This window comes from Panicum virgatum, chromosome 2N, assembly GCF_016808335.1.
Source record: "Panicum virgatum strain AP13 chromosome 2N, P.virgatum_v5, whole genome shotgun sequence".
In the NCBI taxonomy this organism is placed as follows: domain Eukaryota; kingdom Viridiplantae; phylum Streptophyta; class Magnoliopsida; order Poales; family Poaceae; genus Panicum; species Panicum virgatum.
In genome coordinates this window covers 62,945,608-62,962,255 of record NC_053146.1, presented here as the reverse complement: position 1 = coordinate 62,962,255, position 16,648 = coordinate 62,945,608, and the positions used below count along the sequence as shown (strand labels likewise).

At 49.1% G+C, this 16,648-nt stretch overlaps 1 protein-coding gene across 1 annotated transcript; it reads right to left on the bottom strand.

Annotated features, from left to right (window-relative positions):
- Positions 1 to 10,259: 10,259 nt before the first annotated feature.
- Positions 10,260 to 14,570, bottom strand: LOC120661748 (O-fucosyltransferase 36-like). Its single transcript, XM_039940672.1, has 3 exons — positions 13,238 to 14,570; positions 10,862 to 11,111; positions 10,260 to 10,750 (listed from the first exon to the last, which is right to left on the bottom strand). Exons 1-3 carry the CDS (start codon positions 14,491 to 14,493, stop codon positions 10,574 to 10,576), a joined length of 1,683 nt encoding a protein of 560 aa, XP_039796606.1. The 5' UTR covers positions 14,494 to 14,570; the 3' UTR covers positions 10,260 to 10,573.
- Between the last annotated feature and the right edge of the window lie 2,078 nt (positions 14,571 to 16,648).

Sequence of the window (16,648 nt, the reverse complement as noted above, 5' to 3'; positions counted from 1 at the left end):
TTATTCGTGTCCATACCGAGAAAAGCTAATAATTTCATATCTATTGGCAGATCACTTGACCGAGAGCCAAGAGCCAGCTTGCCATGTTGTCCCTTACCCTCCCATCCCCTTCATGTGGCATGCTTCAGCTGTCGAATTTTCAGTGTATATATAAATCAGGCCTAGAAACTTTGTGTTTGCATATATACATATAATACATACTACAGCTGTAGTGCTGCTTCAGTTTCTTAGAATAATGGCAGGTCTTTTCTTCAAAAAAGAATAATGGCAGGTCAGTTTCAGTACATCTGGACTTGGGTACAAGGCAGAGGAGCCACACAAGCTTTCTTTTTTAAGCACCATTATTTCCCCTTTTTCCACCAAAAAAAAAAAAGTTTTCCCCGTAAGTGATGATGGCAATAGTCCTCACGTTTCAACAACGCGTGGGGAAAGTTCTGAAATGATTTGATTTCCGTGGTCGATGGACACACATCGAACCGGTGAATCGTCGTCGTCCTTTGTCCCGGTGAAAGCCATCGATGGTGATTTTCGGCTTGACTTGCTTGGAACCCGATCTCTCCCCCAAGTTGACGCAACAATGGCGACAACCTGTGCAGCTGTGCTCACAAGAACTGGACCCATCATGTTCTTCCCCCTCCTCCTACGTTTGCCAGGTGACCAAATTACGAGTAGTTGTGCTCACAATGAATGAATGGCCCTGTAGACACTGTAGCTAACTTTAACTATTAACTAGGCGTATAGCCCGCGCAAGGCTAGTACTGAAAACTCAAAAATTTGTATGTTGTTATATCCTTACTTAAAGATTATACTATTTTTTACCATATATTATCCTGCTCATTATCGTAAATTGGTTAAAACAATTCAATATGATCTATCTATAGTAACAACTAGGCGTACAACCCGCGCATTTGCACGGCTAGTATTGAAAATTCAAAAATTAGCTATGTTGTTGCAAAACTTATTTTTTATCATACATCATCATATTCATTATCGTAAATTATATCTTACTGTTGGTTAAAACAATTCAAATATGATCTACCTGTAATAACAATTTGATTTGTTGAGCTTTAATAATATTATGCATATAATTGTTCTTATTTTCATTTTATTTTGATTGATTGTTGTTAGCTTTAGTTTTTACTAATAGTATATGTTTGTAACTTATACATAGCTAATTGGTATTTTATATTTAATTTTCATAATGGCATTAGTGGGTGATTTTTAATTAAGCACAGGGGCATTTTAGGCTAATTTTTATCATAATGGCAGTGATGGGTAATTTTTATTTTTCTATTTTTCTCTGATTAACGTGAGAATTTCTATGCTTTGAGAGCAAACGTGGAGGCTCCGTTTGTTGACCAAATAATAAGATAATAGATTTGATTTGTTGAGCTTTAATAATATTATGCATATAATTATTCATATTTTCGTTTTATTTAGACGGATTGTTGTTAGTTTTAGTTTTTATTAATAAGTATATGTTTGTAACTAATAGCTAAATGATATTTTATATTTAATTTTTCATAATGGCATTGATGGGTGGTTTTTAATTAGGCACAGGGGTATTTTAGGTTAATTTTTTTTGTAACGGCAGTGGTGGGTAATTTTATTTTTTATTTTTTCTCCGATTAACGTGGGAATTTCTAGGCCTTAACAGCGAACGTGGAGGCTCCGTTTGTTGGCCAAATAATAAGATAATGGATTACGAGTATTAAATAAAGTCAGTTTACAAAATCAACTCCAGAACCTCTGTGTTAGGAACTCTGAAGAATCTAATGAGGTCTTTGACCGCGTAATTAGAGGATGATTACTGTAGTATCACTGTAGCCAATCATCAATTAATTACGGTCATTAGATTCTTCGCAAAAAATTAACACTCATCCCTGAAAAGATTTCATTCTGGGCTTTATGCATGAATGATTTTTTTCTCGACTTGCGTGTGCTAAAGTAATAGTGACTTGTAACCAAACAAGACCAATGAATGGCTTGGTCAGGGTCAGCACGAATGCACGATCCCTGGCTCTGCAGTTCCGTCTGAAACCGCTTGATCTGAACAGGCAGCCGATCACAAATTTGCTCGATTAGGAGCGGCACACCAGTAAAACTTTGGATTGTCGATACGCCCGTCGGCCCGTGGCAGCGGAAGAGCAAGAGTAGCAGGTGACTGACGTTTGGTATATACCGGTAAAAAAAGAAGGACAAGACCGCACACCGAACCGGTCCGGTCCGACCGTCCAGCCGGCAGAAAACCAGAGTCCACACCGCGCTGTTCGGTGCGCGGGGCCGGGGCAGCAGCGCCAGACGCCATGGCGCAGCCACGCTGCCCGCGTGCCGGCCCCGAGAGGCGAGAGTGGTGGGGACCTGGTGGTGCGGGTGGGACCGTGGGAGGTACACGCCGCCCGTACGGAACCCCGGGGCTTGTACGGCGACGGCACCCGCGCTGGCGCCTGGGCCTGGCGGGCTGCCTGGCTCCGAATAAAATAATTGCGCCCGTGACGTGACGGCTAGCTGCAGGCTCCACCAGCGGCGGGGACGTCCCCGTCGCGGACGGCCTGTGGGTCGGGGCGAGCCACCGCGTCGACGACCGCCGGCGTTTGGTGGCGGCTTCCGCCGCCGTCCGTACGGCTCCCGGCCCCTGGCGTGCTCGAGCCGGCGGTCCGTCTGGCTTCCGGGCTGGCCCCTGGCCGCGGCGGCTGGAAAGGATCCCCGTTCCGCTTGCCGGCCGGCGCCGCTCCTCGCTGACGGACGGAAAGGTGGGGTGGGTTATCTTTGCCCGGCGGATCATGATCATTATCTTAAGGCGGTGGCTGCTGATACGAAGGAGGAGCGAGCATCGCACGACTGATGCTCGCTTTTCTCTATAACTTGCTTCCAACAAAATAAAAAATTGAGATATGGAGGATGGCTACAGCTCGGTGATGACATTTCTTTTTAATTTAACAACTAGTTGCCCCTTAATGGAGTGTTTGGCGTACACTCAGACGGTTCAATTAGGAGTCTGTCCACGTATGAGAAGAGCTGATCTCATCATTGACCAGCGTCCAAAGCCCTCTAATCTACCTCCGTAAATCGATCCACCATGAACGACCGAGCTATAAAAAACCGAACCTCGTCAGGACAAACCAGCGATCAAGTATATGATAAGCAATTAAAAAAACTATGCGTATACTGTACGCCTCTAACCTCTGATCAGCTAGCCCAGGTAATCTTCTCAGCACGTACTGCGTCATGGAAAACAAAACAAAAGAGCAGCGAGGTTGACCACCACGCATGTCCGTGCAGGCGGCGCGCCTTTCCGGGTAGTCTACTTTTTTTTTTTGAACGAAAGGCAGGAGCACTGCCAGATCATATAAGAAGAAGGAGAATACGGTACATTACAGTTGTTGTATTACATAAATAACTAATTAACTCAAACATAAAGCTCTTAAAAAACATTAGGAACTATGCGGACTCCTTCCATCGCACGCTCTCCGTCGGATCTCCATTTCCAATTTGATCAGATTAAGAACTCCGACCGGCAACAGTGATGAACCCTGAAAAATTCTACGGTTTCTCTCATTCCAAATATTCCAGGCCGTGTAGATTGAAATCGTCGCCGCCTGTCTCCTGTTGAGAGTGCTTCTACCTTGCATCATAGAGTTCCACCAATCCTGGAGCAAACAACCTGACTGGGGAACCTGAATGAGGCCCTCTGTCCATTGTCCGACAAGAAACCAAACTTCCTGGGCAAAGCAGCAATGCAAGCAGAGGTGAGCCGGCGTCTCTGGTTCTTGATTGCAGAGAGAACACAAAGGGTCACATGCTATTCCCTTAGCGAGTAGATTGTCTGTTGTTTGTATTTTTCCGTGGACCAACAACCAAACAAGAAAACGGTGCTTCCCTTCTGCCTTGGCTTGCCAAATTGCCGAAGAATCAAAGGTGCAGAATGATCCAGCAAATTGAATGTAATATGCCGACTTAGATGTATACTGGCCGTTGGGTGTCCATTTCCAAGTTATTTGATCTGGTTCTTCAGTGAAAACCACACTTTGTACACTGTCCCACAGACCCACAAATTCTGCAATTTCAGATGCATTGGACATTCTCCATAGCCCTCTTGTCCAGGTTTGATTCCCTATTTCTTCCCTGACTGTAAGACCTTTCCTCCAAGCAAGCTTATACAGCTGAGGCGCTAAATCTCTGGGGGCCCTTCCACCACACCATGGTGACTCCCAAAACAAAGCAGTGCGACCATTGCCAAGAGTTACTTGTGTACTACATCTGAAAAGCTGCTTATCCACTTCAGAACATGGTACAGGAGACCCAACCCAAGGCCGATCAGGATCTACCCACCGGTACCACAGCCACCTGATCCGTAGGGCTCGACTAAATTTTTCCAAATCCAGAACTCCCAAGCCACCTTTGAATTTTGGCCTTTTTACTGTTTCCCATGCCACTAGGCAGTGCCCTCCCTTTGCTTCAGAAACGCCCCTCCATAGAAAGCCTCTTCTAATTTTATCAATCCTCTTGATCATCCATTTTTTAGGTTCCACCACCGTAAGAAAGTAGACTGGAATCGACGATAGCACGGTGTTCACTAATTTTAGGGTAGTCTACTAGAAGTCTGGAAGTAGGAGTACAAGAAGTAGCCTGCCTCCAGGCTGTCTAGGAGTAGCGTACGCTTACGTCATTCCACCTAAGCATACGGGCGGCTTTTTTTTCATGAACAGTGTGGCCACTGCGTGCAATAATGATAATTAGACACTGATCGTGCGCTGCCTCCCGGGTGACGCCACGATCTGCTGTAGTCAACCACGTGTACCCCGCACTGTTGCCGTGACGAGGACATGATTAGAGCAAGTATTATAAGATACAGTCAGCAGGCTAAATATAGTTCTATGTCAGTAAAATCTAAAATGGAGGAGTGAGATTAGAAAAGAAAGAACGGATCGGGCGACTGGTGAAACGACGGGCTGAACACACGAACCGAGAAAGAAATCGCCCACTTTCAGCCGGCAGCCAGCGGTAAGTCGATGTTTTGCATGGTCCTTTCTGCATGCATGCATGTACATGCAGCTATTAAATGTTTACAGTCGGTTCTTAATCAGTCCAATATACCAACGGACTAAGTTGGACTAAGTTGTTAGCTGTAAGTGATACGCCAGTTTTATTTAGCCAGCAGCCGGCTGGCTTATTAGCCATGCTCTTAGCGCCGCCGTTAGCCCGTTACTGTTCCAGCACGCGCTCCGGCATTCTGTCTTGCTTTGCTTGTCGTGACGAGCACAAGATCGCGAGATTTTCCCCGTCCGCCGCGTCTGGTTTTCCCCGCATTCTCCGTGCGGCGCCAGAGGCAGATGGACGCGGATGCCAAAAGGGTTCTGGAGAATACTTTTAACTGGAATAATCTCAGCTCAGCTTCATCTTACACATTCAAAATTTCAACCTGGATCGAATCTTTTGTTATTGGGTTTGGTGTCCACAAGTTTTCGATTCTTCTTGAATAAAATCAAAATTTGAGATCTCAGTTCGAATCCAACAATACCTTGGGAGCCAAGCTAGTGGAGGACAGCTGCAATTCGGTGGTGACATGTCTTCTTGATTTAGCTTAACAAGATGCAAAATTCAAAATTCCAAATCTATCACATCGAAAGAGAATCTTACATGCATGGAGTATTAAATCTAAAAAAAATAAAAAAAATTGCATAGTTTACTTGTAAATTGCGAGACAAATCTAATGAGCCTAACTAGGATATGGTTAGACGCTAAAGTGCTACAGTAATTGCTACAGTATGCATACTCTACTGATGGATTAATTAGACTCATTACATTCGTATCGTAGTTTACAGACGAGTTATGTAATTAGTTTTATGATTAGTCTATGTTTAATACTTCAAATGTGTAAAGATTCCATTTCAAAAACTTAACGGACGCAACTAAACAAGACCTTAACTGACTGTCCCAGTGGTTAAGGTACATTGTGATTGGTCCATTACCGACTTGTCCACGAAAAGTGCTGAGCTTGTCAATGGCCTGTTGCATAAAGCTCTCTAAGATTTTTTTTTGTTAAATTGATCTATCATGAACGGTCGAGTTATAAACCTAAATAGGACAAATCAGCTATCAAGTATGATAAGCAACCGGAACCTTATATATGCCCTTAATCTTATCAGTAGCCAAAGTAACTTTTTCGTACTCATTCCGTCAACAGCGAAACGTGTGTGGTGACTTCATCAATCTCAAGATTTTATCAGCTTAATCTTAACAGATGCTCGTATGGACAAAATTTGCGTGTGTGCATTCATAGAGATGAGTGTATGTGTGTTATAAGTGTCTGAATTGTACTATATAATCTAAAAAAATAAGAACAAGGTTGACGCCCAGCATATACATGACATACTCTAGTTATATATGCTACTAGTGGTTATAGGATACTACATTCCTACTCCTCTAAAAGCTTGTTAAGATTCTGTTTGGATCTAAGTGGTAAAAGTGCATCGAACAGGAGTGCTAGCTAATGGTGTGAATTAAACTTTAGCCAATATTCAAAAGTTTAGCATTCAACTTTAGTACATGGCCTATAATAATTAGACAGTGATCCGTCTGACGACTGACGTTACGTTACACTCTGCTACAGCCAATTGTCAACCACTCGTACTCTCTCTAGCTCACCACTGCTGCCGCGATGAGGATTGAGAACGACATGACTGGCGGCGATTCGGCATCATCGATCGATCGCTGCTGTTCCGCCACGCGCTCCTCCCCGGCTCCGGCAAGGCATGGCACGAGACGAGGCTCCTTTTGATTCCCTTCCCCTTGTTTCCGGCGCCCGCCCGGCCCGGCGGCCCTCGGATTTTTCCTGCGCGTTTTCCGGCGTGCGCGCGGCGTCGTCGCGCGGGAGGCGAGAGCGGCGGCACACGGGCAGGCACGGGGGCATCGGATGAGGCCATGAGGGCGAGATGAGGTGGACGGGTGCGTACGTGGTGGCTGTCTGGCCCGGCCCCGGCGCCATGGCGCGGAGCGGCAGCGAAGCGTGGAGGTCAATCAGTGCGGTCGGTGGGGTTGGGGGGAGCCGGGGAAGCCGACGGGCGCCCGCACATGGGTTGGTGGTGGGATCGGCCGGTCTACCTCGATCCAGATTTGATTCCCCCGCGCGAGAGAAACGGCGAGAGGAAAGCGGCGGAGGAGCTAAGCTAGCAAGGATCGGGCCGGAGGCGACGGCGCCGCGCGCCGGCCGCGCACTTGGCCTCAGCCTCGGCGCTCGCCGCCACGATACGCGACTGGACGACGAGCTACACGAGCGCGAGGCGGCGAGAGATGCCTAGCAGATGGATATGGATTAGCACTCAGCGTTCGACATGCCACGCGGCCGGACACATGTTAACGGTGCGCTCCCTGCAGTGGTCTGGCGCGCCAGAGATTGCCGGCCCGGCCGGACCACGGACGGGACGGAAACAAGGGCTCGTGACGCCGAGTCGGTGGGCGGGCAGCGTCGTACGGGCGACGGAGCTGATGGTCTCGCTCGGTCCCTCCCTGCCATATCCTTGGAAATTGTGTGGGCCGACATGGCCTGCGCCGCGCATCCAGTCCAAGCTAAGCTAGTGAGATGGCCAGGCGAGCTCACGTCTTCGTGCCGACAATGACCTAGCTTGTTTTCTTCTCGCACCGGTCGACCGCCACCGCCGATCGACGGAGCCGCCGCCGCGCCAGCCCCGCCAGCGCGCAGGAGGTTCCACTTCCACCGGGGGCGCCACTAACGGGACACACCACGGCGCGGCGCTGCCCGGTAACTTCACCAACAGTTGTAGTATTTGAGAAGCTTTGTGTTAAGTTACTGTCACGTGTTGCGCTCCCCGACTACTTAAATGGGAGCTGGCCCGCTAGAGTGTTCATCACAGTGACGTCTCGTACGGGGTGATCGATCCTGCACGAATACGATGGGTGACCAAGCCAAAGCACACGGTGTGCGTTGGCATGTACAGGAGTATATCAGAGGCCGGCCTGATTGCACACGCTACGTTGTTTCTTTCCCCTTTCCGAAACGGGCTAGACAAGCACACGCGATCGAAAAGTACACACCATGGCCAGGCACGTACGGTAGTTCGATCTCACGCCTACTCGTGTCGTCAGTAGTAGTAGTACACCAAGAGATGGACGCGTCTCGAGATTGACTATCTTCCCCGAACAGCACGACCATCGCACAAACCTATACGCGGCAGCGACGGCTGCGGCTGCCTCTGATAGGTAGGAGTAGGCTTAACCGACCGCGATCAGCAGGACTGGCTCACAGGCCTGGACGGGCAGATGGCCACAGAGCTCATTGGCTCGAAGAAAGACAGTGCAGGCGAGTAGTCACGGACAAGGGAGTTAGGAGTACCTGTCAATCTTTGAACACGCACCGCTGAGCGTTGACTCCCAAGTGTGCAGCAACAACGAGTCAAAGATGGCCAGCCATTTCCAAAAAAAAGAAAAAACGGAAAGACAGGAAGGCTCCCCAGTGGCTTGCACTGTGCGAGGAAATGGGCGAGGCGGGGCTCCGGCCTCAGCCATGTCCGACGTGCTGCGACCGGAACGGCGGTCGCTCGCCGCTGGCAACGCTCGCCAGGTGCGAGTTTGCCACCGCGTTCAACGCCGCCTGGCGGCTAGCTCTGTCCGCCGCCGACCACCAACCACATTTCTGCTCTCGTGGGCAGTGGGCTCGGGCTCGGCTCTCCTCTCCGGAAGAATCGTCATGCATACAACTCCCAAAGAAAGAACTGGTAGGGTATCGTAGTATCGAGGCGGCTGGGCCGGGCGAGCCGCGAGATGAGATTGGGCCAGGCCGGGATCGAACGGGAGTTCCTCTTTTCCGGATCGACTTCTTCAGTGAAGACGATGGCGGATCCAGTTACCGGCCGTCTTTTCTCGATGTCATCGACGAGGGCGGCGGCGGTTTCTTTCTTCCCTTGCCATCAATGGTGCGGCAGCGCCGATGTGCGTTCAGCGGTCTTAGTAGATCGGCGACATGGCTCGGCGGTCTTGGCTCCTGCGGCAGTTTCCAAGGTTTGGAGCTGCGTTCCAGCGGTGGCAGGTTGATCTTGCCCGGGGACGATTGGGCTCCTGTGTGCGTGATTTGTAATTTCAGTTAAGCTCAGGGGCTTCCTTGTAAAATGGGTTTGTACTATGCTTTGCTGTGCAATATAATTCCATTTCGATTGCAAAAAAAAATGTGGATTGCATTGCATGGGCGCAGAGGCAACGAAGCCCTTTTTTTCTCTCCCTTTTTTTTATGCGCATATGACTCACTTACAAAGCAAGAGCCCACTTCTTCCCAAAAACCCGGACTGATAGGAGAGAGATACTCTTCTTTATAAGGGGGTCATAGCCCTCTTCCATAGACAAGGTGTCACTAAATCTGAGCAGCTAACTGGCGTCAACAAAGAATTCGTGACATATATTTACGAGAGACCGATGCGTCTGAAGATCGATCACCTATACTAACATAGTAACATGCATACATAATACTCCATACAATAGTATTATGTATGCATGCACTCCATACAATAGTAACATGCATACATAATACTCCATCACTGAACGGTAAGTTTTTTTTTTGTAGTGAACGGTAAGTTTTTTGATAGCCAATCTGATCCCGGAAAGGACAACGCAGTCACGCTACTACAGTACGACCGGAGACGGCTATCGCCGGCGGCGATGCCATCGCCGCACGCCAGCTGTGACCGTTCAACAACACGCTGGCTGCTACATTTCTGCTGTCGTGGGCTGTGATTTCCTCTTTACTCAGCCCGCATAGCACTGGGCTCCGCGTTCTCGATGGTCGCAGGGTAGGCCCATTCACGTCCCACTGAACCGCGGATTTGCGTACGACGCGGCGACAGGTATTGTTCCATGTATTCGCGATATCAGTTTTACCATCCTGCTATAATAAAAGGCATAAAAGGCAACATATCCAGTGGAAACTACAATTTTCGTGAAAATTCATACAAAATACGACAAAAAAAAATCATCTAAATTCACCAAAAAATCACATATGTAGATGATATGATAATACACAACCTTGTAGAAGAAATTGTCTAAACTTGACTTCGTTGAAATATGTTATTTTTATATCTCACAAACAAAATTGAGTTTCGACAAGATATTTTACAAAGTTGTGTATTATCATATTATCTACATGTGTGATTTTTTTGTTAAATTTAGATGACTTTCTTATTATAGTTTGCACGGGTTTTTACGAAAGTTGTGATTTCCACCAGATATGTTCCATAATAAAATTTCTGATTCTCATGATGGGCAACTTTCACAAAACGAAAGATGGCAAGAAAAACCTCCCAACGAAAGAATTAGCACGGCATCAGAGCGCCACGGCAGCATCATCTCAGTGCCACGAACAGCAAAAACCCCGATGTGGAAGCTATTTCCTATTACCTAACCGTGTAAGAATGAACACCCAAGAAACGAATGGAGAGGCACCGATACACAGAACGCCTCTCTCTCACACTAGATGTACACGCCAATTTACACAGCATATCAACACGACGTTTGGGGAAAAAACCTTTTGCGGCTACCGATCTTTTTCCTAGGATGTTTTGGTTTCTCAGTCTTGCTCCGCGATGTAGTTGGGCAGCTCGCCCTGGCAGAGATACTCGTCACAGTGGGATGCTGAACCCCAACCCCTACGTAGCCGGAAGATGTCCTCCGTGAAGGTGGAGCCTGACGATCCGATGAACACGTTTGATAGTGCGCAGATTGTCTTGTCGAGCATCGCCTCGACCTGAATAAGCATTACACATACGGATTTGGTCTTCAGTCAAACCGCCACCCTCAATATCAAAAACAACATAATGAAAAAAAAAGAAATTCAGACGGGAGCTCATATATGTACCTGACCATCTCCGCCAATGTGATTTCTGTATAGCAAGGCATCCCACTTCTCAGAACTGTGGTGCTCTGGCCTTTTCACAAGAGGGACTTGCCTGTCATTGTATACAACCAAGGATTGGAGAAGATTTGTCTCGCTATCAGCAGCGTCAGTTGATAAATATATCACTGGGGCATTAGCCTTCTCAACTATTCGCAGAATGCACTCTGCTGCCTGAGGGATGGGGAAGAAGCAGCTCTCTTTCTTCACATTACTGCAGCACAGGAAGATCAAGATGTGTGAGTTACTGTCTCAAAATGATATTTTGCGCAGGATGAAACTGAAAAAGCAAGCACAGACCACATTATTCTTGCATAAGTCTGTTAAGCATAAAGTTTATTTACAAGAGTGGTATAGCCAAGAAGACTTGAACTAGAAATACTGCTATATAATTTTCCTACAGTATCTGCTGAATGTCCTGTCCAACCAACTAAAACATCCAGATACCAACAAGATTTTTCTCTTTTGTAGTTTCAAGTACCAGACACTAGTCTCATACAGTTGTAAACATATAGAGCAGACAGCTAAGTATAGCACAGAACTTAAGCATCTAACATCTGTGTCACCTCAAGCAACTACAAATACTGCAACATATGAGAAATCTTAAGCATCTAACATCTGTGTCACCTCAAGCAACTGCAAATACTGCAACATATGAGAAATCTTTAAAGCATTGATCATAGGACTGTATATCGACCAACAGATGAACAAAGGTCACAGCCTATTCAATTCACACCAGTGATCAACTCTATTGCAATAAATCCTGTTAGAGTATATTATGCAACTCCGGATATGGTTAGTTTAGGATTGATTGTAATCCCGGGATAACCTTCCTTATCTCTAGGAGAGGCTTCTTGCCCTCCAAGCCATGTACTCCTATATATTCGCCCTAGAGGCTCAATGCAATATATCCCACGCACAAGCTTACAAATCCAACAGAACTAGAAATAAGAATAGTTTAGCATTTGATAATGAAGAACTGAACTAAGTCCATCTCAGCCTTTGTTTGTCAGATATGATGAAACTATGAGCCAAAGAAGAGGGCTCAATTAAGTATTCAGTAAGTGAAAGGCCTTAAAGAACTTGCAAAAGTGGTTATACTTTGCTATGCAATACTTTCTGGCCGCCAATAGAAACGGTTGAAAACAAGCAATGTCATTCTGATATCTCTGGCTATTCATAAATGTTGTGTTTAACTTAAGCTGCTATAGAAATTAATCTTGTCCTTGAACCATAAGATGTTAGCTAGTAGTACTAACCGCTCAAGAATGATACTAAGTGCAGAAACCAGTCCAAAATTGGGCAGTAAAGTTAAAGAGTTATCCTTTTTAGTCAAGCTGTATGAGAGAATTTTCAACCCAAGCCAGAGCTGCTAGCGGGCTTTATTCACTATTGACAAGCTGAAGTGACTTGATGCTTCAATCATGCTAGTGAGGTCTTGAAACATTGTTATAATATTTTAATACAGAACCACTTAGGAATCAGACATAACATTAAAAAGCAGGATAAGTTAGCTTAGCTAACAATCTTCAATCACGACATAGCAGGGTGTTTTTGTCTCTTGAATTTGCAGGACTTCATGACAGGTTAAATTTATCAAGCGCCAAAATGCTGAGATTAGTTCAGGTATCATGGCAATATGAATAATCCTAACTGCCAAACTTTAGAGTGGAGCGATGTGATGTAAGAAAAATGCCTATGACTACTGAACCAACTTCAGCAGTAGGAAATAGGAATATGTAGAATCATCCATATGAAAAGGTCAACTTACAGGACTAGCAAGGACAGTATTTCAATGTAACAGCCAAAAATAGACCAGATACCATCATTCGTCACTCAACGCCATAACAGATAACTATGAAACTATGCTCTGGTAGTAAACTTTCAAACAAGGGAAATGTTTAATTTGTCATCAAGAGTTCTTGACTTCATTAAATTGCTTCATCAAGAAAACATAAAATAGTCCTAGTCAAAGAATTCAACTCCAACCATTCTTGCAGTATAAAATGTTGCCTAGATTCAAGTGAAACAGGCATTGACTTGCAGTATAAAATTTTGCCTAGATCCAAGTGAAGCATCAAGCATCTAGAAACCCAACTCAAATAATGCTTTGCCTAAATAAATGCATGGTTTTATGCAAATTGCACTGTCAAGGCAAGGGCAATGATGGAATAACTAAAAGAGGATATGGTATCAGCTAACCTAGAATTCCCAAGATGTAAGGATGGAACTAGCTACTACCAATGCCTAACAATGTGTTTGCTCACAAGTACCATAAATATATAATGTTTTACTGATTACAAGATGGAGGTAATTGAATGAACAAGAAGGCTATCTTACCAGAACTTAAGGAATCCATGTCTTCGAAAATGCAAAGCAATATAGTTTCCCCCCAAGAAAGTCTGGACAAAGCGCTGAGCAGTAAGCATTATGAGCCTGCTTGGCTGGACCAAAGTCTTGCACTTGTGAGCCAACGGACCACCAGGCTGATTCACCCACTCATCCTCAATATCAGCATAGAACATGTCACCAATGGCAAGGACCTCAGCATCCGTCGAGAACTTTGGTGTAATATCCCCCACATATCTCTTCTTTGGCTCCTTGAGCTTCGCATCCTCCAGCCAAGCTGCCTCAATCTTGCCCAGAGAAATCCCCAACCCCTTCAACTTCTTAATATGGTCCTCGTCGAGGAAACATGGTGGCGACGCGATGTAGCATATGAACTGATCAATGCTCACTTTCTTCCTCTTCTCCACAAACTCCTCATAGGTGATCACAACCTTCCTCCCAATGCAATCATTAATGTGGTTGATATCGAGCACCCGTTCGTACTGGTAATCCACCTTCTGGCTGGGCACCACCAAGGTCCGGCCAAGGAGTGCTGCCATGAACATGTGCTTCTCCAAGCAAATCAAGTGGTTGGACATTTGCCCAGAGAGGCAGATGGCCAGCAGGAACCTGTCCTTCTTGGGGTTCCACTCAATCGTCCGCCGGTCTGCCGGCAATTCCCTCCTCCTGCACCCGGCGGCATGGAGATCGAGATCCAGCCCGTCCTCCGTCGCATTGCCTGCCCCGGAACGGTGGGCGGAGAGGAGCGCCGCCTGGATCTCGCGGTTGATCTTGATCTGGCTCTCGAGCGCGGCCTGGAGATCGGGGGGCGAGATGGAGGCGGAGCCGTTGGTGGGGGCGGCGGTGCGGTTGAAGAGGCTGAGGAGGCCAGAGCGCTGGGAGCGGAGGAGGTAGAGCGCGCGCAGCTCGGCCTCGCGCATGCGGGACGCGGCGGGGTCGGCGGCGGGCGCGGCGAAGGGGAGGCGGATGGAGGCGGGCAGGCGGAGCGAGGAGGCGCCGCCGAGGGAGAGGAAGAGGACGAGGGCGAGCAGCGGTAGGGATACTAAGAGCACCAGGTAGCGGCGGGACCAGAGGGCGCGGCCGAGGGAGGCGGCGGCGGAGGGGAGCGCCGGGCGGAGCGCGGCGACGCCGAAGGAGGAGGGCGGCGAGCGGGAGCGCGAGGAGGGGGAGGGCGGCTTGGTGTGGTTCTGAGGGACGAGCGTCTCGAGGTCGTCGTCCTCGTCGGAGACGGATGGGTCGCGGTCCATGGCGGAGGAGGAGAGGGGAGTGTCGGTGGGGGAGTGAGCAGAGCAGCGCGGGAGGGGCCGAGGGGAGAAACGGGTGGGAAAGATGGATGGAAGGTGGATGATGGTGACTGTTGAACGAAAAAAATGTCGCTAATACCTACTACCTACTCCCTCGTTCAAAAAAAAACAAATCATCCTAAAAATTTTAGAACAAATTAATAAGAATGTAAAATGATCATATTTGCTCCTATTCATTTCCATATTTGATAGTAATCTATTTTTGCATGCACATGTACTTTTTAAATAGAGTAAAGTCTATTTTTGACCATCCAACTATCGACTGCGTCCGGATTTGGCAATGCAACTCTAAAACCGGACATCTGCAGCTATCCAACTCTTAAAACCGTTCATGTTTGGCCATCGAGCTGTTTTGCTGGGTAGTTTTGCTGAGTTGGACGCCACGTGGCGGTGGGACCCACCTGTCAGTCCTCCTCTCTCCTCTTTCTCTCTCCCTCTACCTCTCCTCTCTCCTGTCCCCGTCGGCACGCGCGCCTGAGCTCCGCCATCCCCGTCGGCCAGGTAGGCGGCCGGAGCTCCGCCATCCAGGTAGGCGGCCGGAGCTCCGCCATCCCCGTCGGCACGCGCGCATGAGCTCGAGCTCCGCCGCCCAGGCCGACGAGCGCGCGAGAGGGGCGGGGCACACCGGAGCCGAGACAAGCGGAGGACTTGAGGCGGCGGCGGAGGAGGAGCCGGAGAGAGGGAGAGGAAGGAGGAGGGAGCAAGGGCGGGGGACGGCGCGGCCGCCGGCGGCCCCTGCTCGCCTCGCCGACCGACGCCACCATGTCGAGGGAGCCGGCCAGGGCCACCGCCGTCGTCGGAGGCCCGCGCGTGCCCTGGCCCGTTTGCCGCCGTCCGGCCCCGATCCACCATGGGAGGGAGGAGGAGGAGGTGCTCCCGGATCCGGCCGGCTCCGGAGCTTGAGGGCCGCCGCCCTGCTCGCCTTCGTGGGCTGGCCTCCGCGGTGCCCGGCGCCAGAGGAGGATGGGGAGCAGGGGTCGCGGCCGCCGCGCGCACCCCGCCCTGCTCGCCATGCCGCGCGCGTTCGCCGCACGCTTGCCGGCCTCAAGGGCGCGTCCGCCACGCGCACCCTGCCCTGCTCGCCGGCGCTCCGCCCCCTGCTCCGGCCGCGCGCGCTCCGCGGCAGCTCCTTCCTCCCGCGGCTGCTGGAGCATGAAGGTGTCGCCGCCACCCGCGCGAGGCTCCGCGCCGCGCCGTCCGCCCGCGCGCGGGATGCCTGGCCGATCCCGCCGCGCGCCGGCTCCGCCTCGTGCAGGCCACCGGAGCTCGTGGCGGAGGGGTGCGGGAGGGGAGGGCCCCAGGTAGCCTCGCCGCGCCAGCCGCCGTAGCTCCTCGGCCTGGTGCAGGGGAGGCCGCCGCAGCTCCTCGCCCGCCGGCCCGGCGCGGAGGGAGCAGGGGAGGCCGGCGGCCACCGCTCCGCCCTGCACCGCCGCGGGAGGGAAGGAGGGGAAGGGGCCTCCGTCGCCGTGGAGGGAAGCAGGGGAAGGGGAAGGGAGGGAAGGGGCCTCCGTCGCCGTGGAGGGCGCGCGTGCCGACGGGGACAGGAGAGAGGAGAGGTAGAGGGAGAGAGAAAGAGGAGAGAGGAGGACTGACAGGTGGGTCCCACCGCCACGTGGCGTCCAACTCAGCAAAACTACCCAGCAAAACAGCTCGATGGCCAAACATGAACGGTTTTAAGAGTTGGATGGCTGCGGATGTCCGGTTTTAGAGTTGCATTGCCAAATCCGGACGCAGTCGATAGTTGGATGGTCAAAAATAGACTTTACTCTTTTAAATATGATAAGATGATTTGTTTCTTGAATAAATTTTAAATTTCAGAATGACTTATTTTTTGGGACGAATGGAGTACTGCCTACAAGCAATGCACTATTGTATTGGATTACCACTGTACCAGTAGCAATAGCATACCATCTCGTCTTCAGTTTTCCCTATTCTGAATTTCAATTGTGCGAAACAGTAGTTTGGTTCAGTTGTCTCCGAATTGAACTGATGCTGATCGAGTTTAGCGACAAGGATTGTCAATCGATTGACATATAACAATATCTCCCTGAAGAAGAGGTCAAGTGATTTCGGAACATGTTGTCACATAGTAGAGGTT

Bases quoted from the DNA above. Each gene is read 5' to 3' on its own strand.
- LOC120661748 (XM_039940672.1), bottom strand. From the start codon at position 14,493: ATGGACCGCGACCCATCCGTCTCCGACGAGGACGACGACCTCGAGACG. The intron at 11,112-13,237 runs GTAAGATAGCCT...CCTGTGCTGCAG, and splicing joins CATGGATTCCTTAAGTTCTG to TAATGTGAAGAAAGAGAGCT. The intron at 10,751-10,861 runs GTACATATATGA...ATGCTTATTCAG, and splicing joins ACATTGGCGGAGATGGTCAG to GTCGAGGCGATGCTCGACAA.